General features: G+C 38.4%; 1 protein-coding gene across 1 annotated transcript in view; it reads right to left on the reverse strand.

Moving 5' to 3' along the window:
* LOC124775053 (serine/threonine-protein kinase ATR) overlaps positions 1-18,434 on the reverse strand; it is a 354,997-nt gene that overhangs the window by 113,236 nt on the left and 223,327 nt on the right. Inside the window, exons 24-29 of the mRNA XM_047249842.1 lie at positions 18,197-18,357; positions 14,437-14,730; positions 9,062-9,201; positions 8,685-8,801; positions 8,459-8,598; positions 6,784-7,062 (exon numbers count right to left, since the gene is read on the reverse strand). Coding sequence (XP_047105798.1) covers positions 6,784-7,062; positions 8,459-8,598; positions 8,685-8,801; positions 9,062-9,201; positions 14,437-14,730; positions 18,197-18,357 — 1,131 coding nt within the window. The remainder of the gene's footprint in view (positions 1-6,783; positions 7,063-8,458; positions 8,599-8,684; positions 8,802-9,061; positions 9,202-14,436; positions 14,731-18,196; positions 18,358-18,434) is intronic.

Below are 18,434 nucleotides of genomic sequence, written 5' to 3' on the forward strand. Positions count from 1 at the left end.
GCAGCTCTCCATGCTACTCTATCCTGTGCAAGCTTCTTCATCTCCCAGTACCTACTGCAACTTACATCCTTCTGAATCTGCTTAGTGCATTCATCTCTTGGTCTCCCTCTACGATTTTTACCTTCCACGCTGCCCTCCAATACTAAATTGGTGATCCCTTGATGCCTCAGAACATGTCGTACCAACCAATCCTTTCTTCTAGTCAAGTTGTGCCACAAACTCCTCTTCTCCCCAATTCTATTCAATACCTCCTCATTAATTATGTGATCTACCTATCTAATCTTCGGTATTCTTCTGTAGCACCATATTTCGAAAGCTTCTATTCCCTTCTTGTCCAAACTATTTATCATCCCTGTTTCACTTCCATACATGGCTCCACTCCATACAAATACTTTCAGAAACGACTTCCTTACACTTAAATCTATACTCGATGTTAACAAATTCCTCTTCTTCAGAAACGCTTTCCTTGCCATTGCCAGTTTACATTTTATATCCTCTCTACTTCGACCATCATCAGTTATTTTGCTCCCCAAATAGCAAAACTCCTTTACTACTTTAAGTGTCTCATTTTCTAATCTAATTCCCTCAGCATCACCCGACTTAATTCAACTACATTCCATTATCCTCATTTTGTTTTTGTTGATGTTGATCTTATATCCTCCTTTCAAGACACTGTCCATTCCGTTCAGCTGCCCTTCCAGGTCCTTTGTCTCTAACAGAATTACAATGTGATTGGCAAATCTCAAAGTTTTTATTTCTTCTCCATGGATTTTAATACCTACTCCGAATTTTTCTTTTGTTTCCTTTACTGCTTGCTCAATAAACAGATTGATTAACATTGGGGAGAGGCTACAACCCTGTCTCACTCCCTTCCCAACCGCTGCTTCCCTTTCATGCCCCTCAACTCTTAATAACTGCCATCTGGTTTTGGTACAAATTGTAAATAGCCTTTCGCTCCCTGTATTTTACCCCTGCCACCTTCATAATTTGAAAGAGAGTATTCCAGTCAACATTGTCAAAAGATTTCTCTAAGTCTACAAATGCCAGAAACATAGGTTTGCCTTTCCTTAATCTATCTTCTAAGGTAAGTCATAGGGTCAGTATTGCCTCACGTGTTCCAATATTTCTACGGAATACAAACTGATCTCCCCCTAGGTTGGCTTCTACCAGTTTTTCCAATCATCTGTAAAGAATTCACGTTAGTATTTTGCAGCCATGACTTATTAAGCTGATAGTTTGGTAATTTTCACATCTGTCAACACCTGCTTTCTTTGGGACTGGAATTATTATATTCTTCTTGGAGTCTGAGGGTATTTCACCTCTCTCATACATCTTGCTCACCAGATGGTACAGTTTTGTCAGGACTGGCTCTCCCAAGGCTGTCAGTAGTTCTAATGGAATGTTGTCTACTCCCGGGGCTTTGTTTCGACTTAGGTCTTTCAGTGCTCTGTCAAACTCTTCACACAGTATAATATCTCCTGTTTCATCTTCATCTACATCCTCTTCCATTTCCATAATATTGTCCGCAAGTACATCGCCCTTGTATAGACCCTCTGTATAGTCCTTCCACCTTTCTGCTTTCCCTTCTTTGCTTAGAACTGGGTTTCCATCTGAGCTCTTGATATTCATACAAATGGTTCTCTTTTCTCCAAAGGTCTCTAATTTTCCTGTAGGCGGCATCTAGCTTACCCCTAGTGAGATGAGCCTCTACATCCTTACATTTGTCCTCTAGCCATCCCTGCTTAGCCATTTTGTACATCACATTGTAATTCTGTTATAGACAAAGGACCTGGAAGAGCAGCTGAACGGAATGGACAGTGTCTTGAAAGGAGGATATAAGATGAACATCATTTTTGAGACGTTTGTTTTCCTTTTTGTCTACTTCATTTACTGCATTTTTATATTTTCTCCTTTCATCAATTACATTCAATATTTCTTCTGTTATCCAAGGATTTCTACTAGCCCTCGTCTTTTTACCAACTTGATCCTCTGCTGCCATCACTATTTCATCCCTCTAAGCTACTTCTACTGTATTTCTTTACCCCATTCCTGTCAATTGTCCTTTAACAGTTACAGACATAATAAATGATTCATTTGCATCAGGGAACATTCCAGAGTATTTAAACAGGCAAGAGTTTTTTCTCTGCCAAAGAAAGGTAGTCCAGAGGCCACAGAAAACTAAACCCCATTCCCTACTGTCGTCATTCTCAAAAATTACAGAATCAGTTGTGAGAGTAAGAATAATGAATCACTTGGATAAACACACAGTTTTTGTTCTGAAGTTATCGAAGTACAGAATCAGCCAAGGTAGAATTCACAAAAGTGGTACTTGATGCTCTTGACAAGTATGAGTGTTTCACAAGCATATTCTTATATATTTTTAAAGCTTTTAAAAGCATTGACCATAAGTTTTTACTAAATACACTAGAATTATTAGGAATCAATGGCATAATTAATGACTACTTCCTCTCATACTTTGAGGGATGGGAATGGAGAGTAGAGAAAAACAAACCTCAAGTAATGCTAAACTTTTGTGAAACATATATCAAAATGTAAATACATTTAAACAGAAGTTCCTCAGGGTATCATAACAGGGCCAATATTTTTCCTGATACACATCAATGACTCCCAAAGGAGAAAGTTTTTTCTTCCTTATGACTGCAATATCTTAGTCACTGTGAAAACAACAGAACTTCTTGAACAGAACGTGTAGATTGTACCTCTGCAGACTTCAAAACAAATACCAAATTTCTAGGAATAAATAGGTTCCCTATTGAAGTTGTATGAACACACAATGATATTTGCAAAAATAATGTCATTAGTATGTTGTGCCCTTAAAGTCATGTCATCAGTGTGTAACAGCCAAAGTCTTTTAGTTACATAGTATCGTATGTGCACCCAATTCTTAGGTATGAATTTCTTGTTAGGGAAAAACTGCAACTAATATGAACACAGTTTTCAAATTACAAAAATGGACCTTAACAATAACCAAAAATAATTGAGCTCATTGAAAATATAACTTGTATTATTGTAACATTAAATACATATGCCTAGAAATGACTTTCATACTTATAACTTGGCTCGTCCAATGTCTTATGCATAAGCTGCTTTGTAGACGACAAGACCAATAAACATAATACAACGTAATAAAATACAATCTGTTCAAAACAGTGAGGAAATGCAAGTATATTGACCAACCAGTTATGCACATTAAAAGCACATTGATCATCACTGTACAACCAGTCTGTCCGTGGATATGGAACAAAATCTACAATGAATTTATATTCACTGAGAAATAACACACACGCAACTCAAAATGGCATTTTCTACCAGGGAATAAAATTGTACAACAAATTGTCCAAGGACGATAAAAGTAAACTTCCTGGCAGGTTAAAACTAAGTGCCGGACTGAGACTCGAACTTACGACCTTTGCCTCCCACAGGCACATGTTCTACCAGCTAAGCTAGTCAAGCATGACTCATGACCCATACTCACAGCTACACTTCCACTGGTACTTTGCCTCCTACCTTCCAAACTCCACATAAGTTGTTCAAAGTTCTCCTGCTAAACTTGCAGGACTAGCACTTCTCCATGAAGGATTCCTTAGATAACATATGTATGGATTTGGTAAAAATGTAGCACAAGTTAATAATAATAATAATAATAATAATAATAATAATAATTGTCCCAAACCCAAAGAGAGCTTCCCGAAAGTGCACTCACCACAGAACTCGTCACCACCAACAAAAGAAGAAATTTATGTGCAAATTAACAACCTTAAAAGCAAGAACACATCAGGGGAGGACGGAATTGTAGCAGAACTCTTGAAGAATTTAGGCTCAAAATCACACAAAGAAATTACTCAAATAATCCAAAACATCTGGCAAATTGAAAAAATCCCGGATGACTGGAAGATTGCTCTGATTCATCCACTACATAAAAAAGGTAATACATCAGATATAAACAACTATCTCTCTGTTACCAGTCACCTACAAAATTCTATCAGCTTATCTCTTTAATAGAACACAACAGCAATTGGAACCCAAAATAGCAGAATATCAAGCAACATTCAGACAGAACAGATCATATCTGGAGCTAATTTTCAACCTCAAAATCATACTCAAAATGCGAGATCTCTGACAAAAACCTGTAGTATGCACAATTGTAGACTTCAAAAAAGGCCTATGATTCAGTAGACAGGCCCCACTATTCCAAATTTTAGAAGAGAGGGGATTAGATCTCAAAACAAGAGAACTCATCAAACAAACACTAATTGGCATGAAATCTAAAATAAAATTTATGGGAGGGATCTCAGAACCTTTCAATATTCAAACAGGTGTGAGAGAGGATTATGGAATCTCTCCTATTCTGTTCAACATAGTTCTAGACAAAGTTATGGAAGAATGGGAGAAAGAACTCTAGAAATGTGGGGTTTGGAAGCCAATTCGACTGGGCATTGCAAAAAAAACCTCTAATACTGCATCTTGCATTTGTGAATGACATGGCGATACTAACAGAGGATGAGCATACTGCAGCCAAACAGCTGGAAATACTCAAAGAATGTGCAGAAAAAGTAGATATACAAATTTCATTTGAGAAAACTGAATTCTTTTGTTCAAAAACACAAATTGCAAGCTTGAAAATAAAATATGGTAAAATTAAGAGGGTCCCATACTTTAAATACCTTGGAGAATTCATTGAGCAGACAGGTACTGAAAAAATCTCACAGCGACATCCCTCCAAAAAATTAAAAAAGGATTAGCGTTGACGCAAAACCTCTACAACAAAAAATCAATGTAAAGACGGCCCGAAATTTGATGCTACAATACTATCAAAGCCCGCAGCTCATGGTCTTGCGGTAGCGTGCTCGCTTCCTGCGCACAGGGTCCCGGGTTAGATTCCCGGCGTAGTCAGGGATTTTCCCTGCCTTGAGATGACTGGGTGTTGTTGTGTTGTCTTCATCATCATCATCATCATCATCATCATCATCATCATTCATCACCCTTAGAAATCCTCTACGCAAGTGAAATACTAACCTTTAATAGAAAACAACAACTTGAGGACATCAAAACAGAAGAAAGGAAGATCATCAGGAAAATTCCAGGAGGAAGATATACCCAAGACGGTTATAGCCTTCAATCAATTAAAACAACAGAAAAGTTTTCAAACAGTGTAACTGATATTAGGAAAAGGCAAATGAATTTCTTTGATCATCTCAGTCAATTACCAGTAAATCGATTGATGAAGAGAATAAGAGATTATGTAACCTCACTTGGCATTTCCACACCTCGGCTAGATGAAATTCGAAAGGACCTAAATAATGTGAACATAAGACAAGCTGACATTCTAGAAAGAGAAACCTTCAGACACAAAGTAAACAAATGGGAAGTTATATCAAAGCAACCAAAAGAAAAACAGTACAGACCAAAGTGGTCAGATGAGCTTTTTGGAAAGAATGAAAGCCTATTAGAAGAACAAGAAGAACTCAAAGAAAAACTTCTCGAGTTGTTTGCTTAACGTCTTCCATTTCTGGGGCAAATTCACCAATAATAATAACAATAATAATAAATACAACAACAATAATGAAACATGTCATTTCACAATACACTTTTGCACTGTAATTCCCCCCCCCCCCCCCCTCCTCCTCCAGGAAACCTTGCACCCAAATCTTACCTAAACCTTATCATCTTTCCAAGCTCAAAAACTTCCTCAGTGTGGAAGGATGGTGACTCAGTTTTTCGGGCACGCAGATGGGAAGTTGCAGTACACAAAACAGAAATCAAAATGTCACCCCTAGGCTCTGGATGTCAGCTGGTAGTGCTAGTGTTGCTACATTATGAAATAGTGTGATAGAGTGTGTGTGTGTGTGTGTGTGTGTGTGTGTGTGTGTGTGGAGGGGTGCTTGTGCCATGTGCCATGACTGGTAGTGAGAAATGAATGAACAATATAGCACTAGCTTCTTACATTATTATACAACTTTTTTGCAAAACGGTACTGTACACTAGGGGCAAACCTCAGATTTTCTATAGCCCACCAAAACATTGATGTAAGCTTTTCTCTGGGCCATTCAAAGTACATTTTAGTTTTTAGAGGTTTTGTGTGAAAAGGAGGCTTATGACGAAGTACACGCAGCTTATGCTGATGTACAAAAGTAATATGCAAATCAGAGTTTTTATTTGTCTTAGCTACAATTGGAACTTACACATAGTGTTATCCTCATATAAGGTTTTACAATCAGGCAATGGAAAATCCAGGATGGAATGTAACAACATAATGAAAAGAATACTTGCTACTCACCATATAGTGGAGATGCTGAGTCACAGTAAGGCACCACAAAAGGCTGTCAGAAAGTTATCTTTTGGCCTTTGTCGAAAGAAGACAAAAAAACGCACACATGCACAGACAATTCGCACATACGTGACCACAGCCAGTTCTGGCTCCAGCTGCCAGAGACTGTGGTCATATGCATGTGAGGGGTGTGTGTGTGTGTGTGTGTGTGTGTGTGTGTGTGTGTGTGTGTGTGTGTGTTTTTCTTTTCTTCTCTGCTATATAGTGAGTAGCGACTATCCTTTTCATTATATTGGTTCACAATTAGGCATATTTTCTTCCATATACTGTATGTTAATTTTGCTGCAAGTCACATCATTAACAGGCAAGTAACAAACTTACTACTGTTGCAACTATGTATTAAAAGGCTGTAATATTACGACAATTTTCTGTTCTTTTCTCCCTTAGTCTATGTAGAACTGAAACGTTACCTGATAATACAGCACATAACTTACTCAACAACTTTGTTATAAGCATGGCGATACGCTCCATGCTTGTACACTGTTTCACAAATGGAATCGAGAACCAAGCGCTGAATATCACAGAGACAAGCAGTTAGAGCTCCACCAGAATCAGGAAGGCGCATCAATGAAATGGCCTTTCCAACCTGTACTCCCCAATGTTGCACAGGAGCAACATCAGGACGACTGACAAATTTTTCCAAGTGATCATACTGGCCCAGCCGCCAAAGAGCTTCTGCTTTTTCTGAGAGAATATCTTGCTCTAATTCCGGCCTGTAAGGAGATATTAAATTACGCAAACAGTGAAGGTACTCAATATTTCATTAGAAATGCAAATTCTTAAAATCAGCTCACATACTTAACAATCATTGTAATAAACTTTTCTTTCAATCTCTAGATCCCTAACAAACCACTGCAGACCAACTGAAGTGCGTAATTGTGTCGGGTGAATGGATGAGGGAAGTGAGTCGCAAGTGGGAGAGACAGTTGGGGAAGGGTGACTGATGGTCGAGAGACAGAGTTAACAGTGCTAAATACAATTGCATCATAAAGTAACACTAATTTTAAGAATTTCTTTGTAAGTACTCTTTAGTGGAGTAGAAGACAGCACCTGACAGTAAGTTATTTAGTTCACTCTCAAACCACTATATTAAACTATATGTCTCAAATGGAAAAATCAATTCAAAAAACATAGAAAACATAGATTCAGAAAGATGCAGGAGTGCAGTTGTTATACAGAAATGAAGAGGCTTGCACAAGATAGAGTAGCACAGTAAGCTGCATCAAACCAGTCTTCAGACCGAAGACAACAACAACAAGAATAACAGAATTACAAGGAGACAGACCCTAATGGCAAGTGCTTACCTTCAGATGTAAAATTCTTTTTATTGCTGACAGAAACAGAAAATACTAATCTTAGCATTTGGACACCGAATGTTCCTTCTTGCAGGAGGAAAGAGAAATGGTTTGCAGCAGTTTGGAAACTAGGGCAGGTCATTCAATGACTAGTCTGAGAGAAATCCAGATGCTGTGAAGAAGAGGGGAGACAAAGATGAAGGTGGTGTTTGAGAGAGAGAGAGAGAGAGAGAGAGAGAGAGAGAGAGAGAGAGAGAGAGAGAGAGAGCATGGGGGTGGGGGGTTAAAACAAGTAACTTGCTACTAAGAATTTATCCCACAGTGTGAGTGTTATAAATGTAGTCTTAGCGCATTAAAAAATTGCTGATAAATGATTAAAAGGACATGGGCAAGACTATTAAGCACTTTTTCTGATCCCTAAATTCTCACAGTCCTAACCCAACAGTATAACTACTTCGGCACTCTGGGGACCTATCAGCAGCTCACATGGCTGTTGCGCATGCTGAAAATTGTAGTTGCAGATGGACATGATAATGTCACCCAAATGTGTATCACGGTTCAGAGATAGTTACTATTTCTTGAAACACTCTATGCTATTTCCATTACATCAAACAGAACACTTACTGAAATTAACACAGATCAGAATCATACAATATAATATCTGCAACATAAATTGCTGTCAATTAAAGACAAAATCACAAATTTGTTAACACCCACATCTGGAGATGTGATTTGCTTTCAACCTTCTGTACAAGTAAATAGTGCAGTTATAAAAAATCATAATCTGTGCAACTTTGATAGAACTTTTCAATACCTTATTGCTGTAACACCTTCTGTAATTTTCATGGCAATAAATGGTTGGTCAAGCCGTAAATAACATTTTAAAATTCCTTGTATATTATGGGCATCTATGTGGAATTCTTGGGCCATTTTTTCGTAACATGCAGATGCTTCCTACAGTAAAACAAGTATCAACAATTAGATAATTAATCACAAAATTATAGAAGATGTCTGTGAAAACAGAGGTAATTGTGGTTTACCTGAAGACGACCCATTACTTCATGTGCACGTAATGTTTGGTATAAAGAAGGCTCTTTGCCTTGGATTGCTAATGTGCCAGCAACACCATCCAGATCATTAAGATTTACATATATTTCCTGTAAAAGAATTGATTTGGCCAAAAAAACATAAGAAGATCTAAAAGAGATGAGTAGGAAGTACAGGAAAAGGAAGCACAACTTTTCCTCTGTTCCTCCAACAAACTCATTCTGTAATAAATATTTATTTGAAATACTCATCATCTATTTCATGCCTTAGTCCATTTGACTAGTTGCATGAACCTAAATTTTTGATAATCTTTGAGAAAGTTTAAATATTTCACACTCATTTATAAGTGTAAACATTTTTTAATACTCACTTCCAAGTAGGACAAATTGGCTTGTAGATCATTTGGTTGGTTCTTTACATGCGATTCCAGATATTTCAGTGCACAAGCATATTCCCTGCAGAAGAAGTTTCCTTTCGAAATAGACAGTTTTGGAATTTCTTCCAAGAAACCTGCAGCAGTACATGAATACATTACACTCGAATTATAGTTTCTTGTGAGTAATTTTGTGACAGTCAAATCTACATTTTGAACATAGTACTCTATAAAAATGGCATGAGGCAGTCTTCCTTCTTTCTAGTATGAAGGCAATGATAACCTTAAGTGCTTGGTAGCATTACATAAGGGTACTCTTTGATTACTGTGGCAATAAACAGCAAGAAAGGCACAGATACAGTGTCCTATAAGTGGTAAGTAGAATACAAACTGTATGGAAACAGGGAAGACAAATCTATTATGCAAAAGTTCCATTTTCCAGTTGGATCATATATCCACCATTCTGGCAAATAATTTTTACTGAAAACTGGTGTTGTAGATCTGCAGTGAAAGTTGTGTAAGGGTGGACGAGTATATTGTGTAGGTTAGGTGGACAGCGGGATACCACTGTGGGCGGGATGGGAAGGATAGTTGGCAGGATATTTCTCATTTCAGGGCATGACAATACGCAGTCGAAACCCTGGCACAGAATGTAATTCAGTTGCTCCAGTCCTGGGTGGCACTGAGTCCAACACTGTTTTGAACCGCAAGGATTACCTGGCAGAAGGACTCCACCAGCTGTCGGATACATCCACCAACAAACCTTGCCACAGTGACCTCATTCTAGAAATCCAGCAGGATCTCCACTCGCTGCTCAAATCCTTAGGCCCATCACAGAACCTCTCCCAGAAGTTCATCTCTCTGCTCACCCCCTAGCACTCCCTGCACTGCTGCCTTCTACATGCTTCCTAAAGTCCATAAGTCTAACTAACCAGGACGCCCTATTGTGGTCGGTTACTTTGCCCCCTCTGAGAGAATCTCTGCTCTCGTAGACAAACATCTTCAATCTATTAACCGGAACCTACCATCCTATATAAAAGATACCAACCATTTCTTCCACCGACTTCCCACACTTCCTGCCCCTTACCACACAGTGCCCTGCCCATCATTATTGATGCCACCTCCCTTTAAACTAACATTCCTAATGCCCATGGTCTTACCACTATTGAAAACTACGTTTTCCCAATGCCCGACAAGATCCCAAACCAACGACCTCCTTCCTAGTCGCCACCACCAACAATACCATAACCCACAATTACTTTTCCTTGCAATGCATTTCCTACAAACAAATACGAGGTACAGCCATGGGCACCCACATGGCACCATCCTATGCCAACCTATTCATGGGCCATCTAGAGGAACACTTCCTAAAAAAGCAGAATCCTAAATCCCTCACCTAGTTCAGATTCAGTGAAGACATCTTTGCGATCTGTAGCGAGGGTGAGGACACCCTATCCACATTCCTCTAGAACCTCAACAACTTCTCCCCCCAGTTACATCACCTGGTCCTACTCAACCCAACAAGCCACCTTCTAGATGTTGACCTCCATCTCAAAAGATGGCTACATCACTACCTCTGTCCATATCAAACCTACTAACCACCACCAGTAACTCCACTTTGACAGCTGCCACACATTCTGTACCAAGAAGTCCCTTCCATACAGCCTAGCCAACCGAGGTTGTCGCATCTGCTGTGACGAGCGGTCCCTCTCAAAATATACCAAGTGTCTCATTGAAATCTTCACAGACTGTAAAAATCCTCCCAACCTTGTATCCCAACCTTGTACAAAAACATATCTTCCATGCCTTATCTTTCCAGCCTCCCACCACCTCCCAAAGTCCCACTGTCCACCCACAGAGGATCATTTCCCTCTTAACTCAGTACTACCCAGGACTGGAGCAACTGAATTATATTCCCTGCCACGGTTTCAACTACCTCTCATCATGCCCTGAAATGGGAGATGTCCTGCTCACTATCCTTCCCACCCCTCCTACAGTGGTATTCCGCCGTCCACTGAACCTACACAATATACACATCCATTGTAACACAACCCCTGCTCCCAACCCCTTATCTCATGGCTCATATCCCTGTAATAGAACTAGATGCAAGATCTGTCCAATACATAATCACACCAGCACCTACTCCAGTCCGGTCACAAACATCACCTATCCCATCATAGGCAGGGCTACCTAAGAAACCAGTGTGATCTACAAGCTAAGCTGCAAAACACTGTGCTGCATTCTGTGTGGGCATGACAACCAACAAGCTGTCTGCTTGCGTGAATGACCACCGACACACTATGGCCAAGAAACAAGTGGACCACCCGGTTGCTGAACACGCCGCCAAACACAACATACTTCATTTCAATGACTGTTTCACAGCCTGTGTCATATGGATCCTTCGCATCAACACCAGCTTTTCTGAATTGTGCAGATGGGAACCTTTCCAGGAATACATCCTATGTTCCTGCAACCCTCCTGGCCTCAACCTTCGTTTGTCACTCTACTCACCTACCCAGCCCCTTTCATGTTCCCATTCCTGCACTACACAGCTGTCATTGCACCATCCTACCCAGTCTCTTTACTTCTCTCCTTTAGAGCTACTCCCCCCCCCCCTCCCTCCCCAACTCTCCCCTGCCCTCCATCTACTCTGCAGCACTTCACTAATCACCAGCCCCACCATACTATCTCTCCCCTCTCCACCCCAGCCTCCTCCTTATCCCTTCCCAGTCCCCACTCCCATCATGCACTGGTGCTGCTGCTCGCTGTGTGGTTTCAGTTGCCTGAGACTGCAGTCGTGTGTGTGTGTGTGTGTGTGTGTGTGTGTGTGTGTGTGTGCCATTTGTTGTTGACAAAAGCCTTAATGGCCAAAAGATTTATTCGTGACAGTCTTTTTGTTGTGCCTGTCTGCAACTCAGCATCTCTGTTACTTTCCTTTTCATAATATTGTTACTTTAATTTTTTACAAGTTTCTCATAATTTCGATTAACTACATTTCATTTTTATAATGACATGGGTGTTCTAATGAACTGCTAACAATCTGAAACTTTTATTTTATTAACAAAGTATCCCCAAAATTTTATGTTCCATATAAAGTAAATGGAGATTTCAAAGCTCATGTACTAACTATGGAGAGGGTCCCTGACAATATAAGAATTCCCGTAATACACAAAATGATTTATTATAATTCAACTGCAGTATAGAAGAGGCCTGCAGTTAGGAAGGAGATTTCACACATACATTCTACTTTATATAAGTAACAGGTAACCCACATATAACTGGCCATTATTCAATCACAATAATTTACTAATAGGCAAATTTTGAAGTTTTAGGTTCATTTTTAATTTTCACTTTTTTAGCTACATTCTTTATTATTCAATTTAAAACACATCTGCTGGCAATACCTTTTGTCTTGAATCTCAATCACTTCAAACAGTTAAACAATGTGGACATAAGGAGTGGAAGGTAATGTGAAAGTTTTTGTCTCCACTGTTGTAATGAATACTACAAACAAGCTAGTCTGTGGAAACTGATGTGCAAACAGCAAAGAACACAAACAACTGGATTTACTGGTAAGTGGAATTTTACTGCTGCTAAGGAAATAATTCATGAATTCACACAAAAAAGGAATTTCTTGAAAAGGTTGCAATTGCTGGTCTATCAAACAGTCACTGCCACAGACTTGAAAACATATAACGAAATTTTAATATGTTTGGAGAAATTCTCAAACTCAACAACAAATGGCAGCAAAATTGTGACCAGCCTCCCTTTTTCTCCTAAGTTGGTTGGGTTCTTCAGAATTCAATATATGATTTCACAATATTCTATCCAGCTGTTTCAAATGGCTCTAAGCACTATGGGACTTAACATCTGAGGTCATCAGTCCCCCAGACTTAGAACTACTTAAACCTACCTAACCTGAGGACAACACACACATCCATGCCCAGGCAGGATTCAAACCTGCGACCGTAGCATCAGCGCAGTTCTGAACTTAAGCATCTAGAGCTGCTCGGCCACAGAGGCCGGGTATCCAGCTGTTTATTTCAAACAGTACTAAAAGTGGCATATTTCCAGTATCGGCAAAAAAGTTCAAGCATCAAATTCTTTGTTACAGAGAGAATAGTGCTATGCTAAAATCATTTGATATTCACATATGGGTACATAATATCTCTTCTCATCCATCAACAGCAATTAAAAATGTGAGTGGCGGAGTATATATGTGACAGAATTAATCATAATGACTTTCCACAAGGAAATTTACAACTATTATCTCAGTTGAAATTGTTATGAAAGTAAACGATAAAGTACTGAAAGAGTAGCAGACCAAAGAATGGGAGACTCCTAGCACTTTCAGCATGTCAGACAACTGTTTGAGGTGAATTTTGCAGATATAGAAACTTTTGTATAAGCAAGGAGCCAAAGTTACTCTTAGCAGACCAAAAATGTGAGTAAGAGAAAATTTCTCTTGCTCTGATCGTTTCCAAAAAGAGTAAAACAAATTTTGTGTGAAACTATTTTACTGTGGATGACATTTATTCATTGTAACACAACACGAACTAAATGGGAGTCAAAACAGTAAGCAGATGCTGGCTCTTTAGCACTTAAATCAGGACAATTGGTTTCATCTGTAAGGAATATAACAGGGTTAAAGTTTTGTGATGCTGCAGTGATTTTATTCCCTGAATTTGACTTCCTCTGTCTCCTTCTGAAACTCTTCCTCCCTGATCACCACTTCTGGGAGGGGTGGAGTGGAGAAGAGGGGAGTGGGCAGAGTGGGAGTGGATTCCACAAGAACCCTTAAAAAATCATGTCCCTTTGGTGATTAGATCATTAGAGATGGAACACAAGCTTAGAAACAGTGAATGAAATTTGTGGTGACCTTTTCAAGGAAACCATGATAGCATTTTCCTCAAGCAGTTTATGGAAACTGGAGAAAAACTAAATCTAGAAGGCTGGATGAGGATATCTACCATCCTCCTCCCAAATAAGTCCAATGTCTTCTTACTGTGCCACCTGTGCAGAAACCTCTCAAAGAACAATGGCGGCAACTGGTCACTGATGTGAGAAATGTACAAATTATCAGGGAGATAAAATGGAGAACAAAAATGTTTTAGAAATAATGTGTTGGTACTTTGACCGTTAGTCAAACAATTTCTCAGGCAACTCAGTAGAAATAAAACAGATACAACACTGGTAATGTAACTCTTACCATGGTAATTTTCATGGATCTCTGTAATAAATGAGCTGAAATCAGTTATCAGTATGATAAACTAAACTACATATGCAAATAGTCAAATATTTGTGATATTCTACTTATACAAAAGGAAAAGTAATGAAACCTAGAATGTATTCCTGTAAATTGTTTTTCTTACTTGAAACTTTCTGGTACGCATGATCATCAGAATTGGCACTATGGGCAGCTTTCCATTCACGAAGCCAATGAGCTAAAAAATCTAACAATGAATACATAACACGGCAAGCACGTATGTGCTCTTGTTCGCGAGGTCCTTGATTGTGCATTCCCGGACGTCGACGAGGATGCAGCAAGATAGTTCTGTGTTCCACTTCATCTGACATAGTTTGTGGTAGAGTGTTCTGAACTAGTGTTCGCACTTCATATAGGATTGTTTCACGCTGCACAGTGTTACATGCAATAAGAGCATGCACTGTAAAAAAAGAATTATGTACAATGAGAAATAATAAAACAAAATTAAGTAGGCAATTTAGCATGCACTAACAGTTCTGTGATTATTCTACATCAACAAAAATGTAGAGTCCGATGGGATGAAATTAAGGCTGATGTACAAACAAATGTTGTTACAATTAAAAACACACAACAAATCACTTAGCTCTAAACACGATTTTTCACAACTTAATATACAGAGTGTTGAATAAAAATGGGCATTATGCATGAATTTAACATTTTATCTCAAACAAACATTAACATCATTATTACAAACTGCCATCTGTAAAGTATGTACAATCATCATGATGTTTTGCTCAATATTTTGAAAAACACTGTATGAGCAGACCATCATTCAGAATTGGGCAATCATCAAATATTTGATAGATATGGTCCATAGCACTTTTCAACAATTCAAAAGAAGTGTCTTTGTTTTTAGAGTAGATGCTTTTTCAGGTGCACAGTTCTATGTGAGCAGTTTGCATTCACTTTCTGTTTAAGATGACTTGAGAGGAAATTATCACAAATAAAGAAACTAGCAATGCAGGAATTCATGAAATGTCGCCAGTCTAGGTGCCCAATGCTATGTGAGCAGTTTGCATTCACTTTCTGTTTAGGATGACTTGAGAGGAAGTAATAATAAATTTAGAAATAGGCAACAAGGGAATTCATGAAATGTCACCAGTTCTACACAAACGGCACATAGTTTGGAAAGTTGGTGAACACCAAAATTTGTGTGTGCTGTAATGCCACTTTACTGAAATTAGAATTCCCAATTTGACAAGGAAGCATGCTAGTTCAAGAGTAAGGGATGTCTCCAGCATGTCAGCATATTACTGAAATGCCACTGAGGTTACTGACACACACTTATCTTCAGAAAAGAAAGTAGACATTGTTCTAAATGTACACATCGCAACCACACCACACTTCTTTGGGTACTGTTCACATAGATTTCTCTTAGACCAGACCAGCTAAGACTGTTTTGTTTATTAATTCATGCACTAAAGTGAAAATGAGCATCACCACTCATCAATATTAAATGTAAAAATGCTTCAGTACATTTCATTTTAGTCAGAACTTCAACACACAGACTAGTCACCGTTTACATTCAGTTTAAATTAACCACTGTGCTGAACAACCTTTTTATGGTATTCTTAAACCATACCATAAGATTCTGTGCACATTCTGAATTGAGATACATGGTGTTGTATAAAATCACCCAACAGAACACTTGGGCTCAAATGATGTAACATTTTGTACTTCTTTCCTATATATGAGCACTTCTTTGAGTATATGTTGGTTTATCCTTTAACAGGCTTCCTATTCTTTCTTTCTTTCTTTCTTTTTCACCTGTTTCCTTAATGCATGTTACAACAAATAAGAGTTGTGAAACCCAATGATGAAACAATAATGGTTTTATTTTCACCGTGTTGAAACACAGTCACCATTTCTGTCATATACTCTCACAGCTACATGGAAGGAAGAAAAGGAGGAATGAATGACTGAATGCAGAAAGGAAGGGAGAAAGATAAGGGCTTAAAACTCCTTCATCAGGATTGTTAGAGACAGAAATGAGATTGGATTGTGAAAGGGCAGGGAAGGAAATTGGCTAAGGCTTATACAAAGGCCTATTCAGAGGAAACATCCCAGTATTTACTTTAAGCAATTTAGGGATATATCAGGGCAAACCTAAACATGGATGGCATGACGAAGATTTGAGATGCCATCCCATATGCGAGTCCAGTGTCTTACAATCTGTGCCACCTTGCTTGATCACAGCTACAATGTGCTGAGCTTCATTCCAGCTATCTGTCTTCAAATATAGTTTACCACATAAAGCAGACAACAACAGTTCCATTTTTAATGTGAGAAACATTTGCTGCTGCCAGTCATAACTTGTTTAGAAAGAGTAGAACAAAATTTTACACTAAACATTTCCACCACACACAAGATCAAAAGGTAACGGAAATTCTTTCTTTACTTTCACAATATTTATACATCCGACTATATATATATATATATATATATATATATATATATATATATGAGAGAGAGAGAGAGAGAGAGAGAGAGGGAGAGAGAAATTTATCGGGCTGGTGCACATGTTCCTGATACATATTTGCATTTTCAGCTGTTTTGAATATTTAGTTTATGGCTGACAGTCGAAAATGTTATTTGTGTTTTATAGCACTCAGTGAATTTTTACTTTCGAGAAAGATGGATCAAAGAATTAACATTAAACATTAAATTTTGCTTGAAAAATGGAATAAAGTGCAACATTGCATTTGAAATGTTGATTGTGGTTTTGGTAAATCTACTATGAGTAGGACAAGAGTTTATTAGCGGTATAAGTGTTTCAAAGAAGACTGAAGAGGTACTGAAGATGAAGACCACGCTGGACACTGTAGCACATCAATTACTGGCAACATTGTGGAAGAAGTAAAGAAAATAATTCTGGAAAATTGCTGAATCATGATCAGAGAGGTTGTTGATGAGCTCAGCTTATCCTTTAGCTCATGCTAGCAATTTTTTTCAGATTTTTGGGCATGAAAGCAAAGTTTGTTCTGAATTGTTGAATTTAGGCCAAAAATGGTGCCGCACAGTCACTACTCATGAATTCTTGAATGAAGTCGACAATGTTCCATAACTTCCAAAGAGGGTTATAACAGGTGACAAAACATGGGTATACGTATATGTCGAAACCAAGGCCCAATCATCCCAATGAAAACTGCCTGAAAAGGCAAGACCGGAAAAAATTTGACAAGTTCGATCACATGTGAAGGTTCTTCTCACTGTTTTCTTTGATTGCAATGGAATAGTGCATCATGAGTGCCCGCCTTGTGGTTGTACGGTCAGTACGGAATAATATCTGGAAGTTATGCAGTTTGCACAAAGAAAAACGAAGAAAACAACCAGTGGCAAAGCAGCTTGTAGAAACTGTGTCATGATAACGCTCCCATTCACACCTAAATGATTGATTGTGATTTTTTGGCAAAAAACAAAACCATTACGTTATCTCAGCCTCTGTAATTGCTGGACATGTTCCCAATGACTTCTTTCTACCCCTGAGGCTGAAGAGAATCATGAAAGGATGATGTTTTGCCACCACTGATGAGATAAAACCAGAATGCTGAAGCAGCTACAAACCATAACGAAATGTGAGTTCCAGAAGATTGGAAAAAGCACAGCCACAGTGTGTATATTTTCTGTGGAGAATTAGTTTGAAGGGGACAAAGATGACATGGTTGAATAAATACAGATTCTTTAAGAAAAGCAAATATTCCTGTCATTTTTTGATCACACCTCATATATAATCAATGCAGAAAAAGTAAAATCAGTGGAAAATATTTTGTGTGTTCATCAGTTTTTACAGTTAGAATACTCTAAGAACTATTTTTAGTGCTAACTAAATTACAAAAAATAATTAATACCATTATTTACGAACTTACGCAAAATGTAAGGGAGCAAGTAAAGTGCAGTTGTCAAGTCTCTCTTCACAATCAGTGCACAAGCATCAAAAATCTTTCTACACTTCCTCTGTGTCACAAAGCTAATCATTTTGAAGGCCCAGCAATACAACCAAGTGTGAAGGTTTCTCCCATACTTTGACCTTTAAAACAAAGAAACAATAACCAGTAATTTCAAAATCATTGTTTTATAGCCATACACAAAAGTTCAATTTTTAGG

Source organism: Schistocerca piceifrons, chromosome 2, assembly GCF_021461385.2.
Source record: "Schistocerca piceifrons isolate TAMUIC-IGC-003096 chromosome 2, iqSchPice1.1, whole genome shotgun sequence".
NCBI lineage: Eukaryota > Metazoa > Arthropoda > Insecta > Orthoptera > Acrididae > Schistocerca > Schistocerca piceifrons.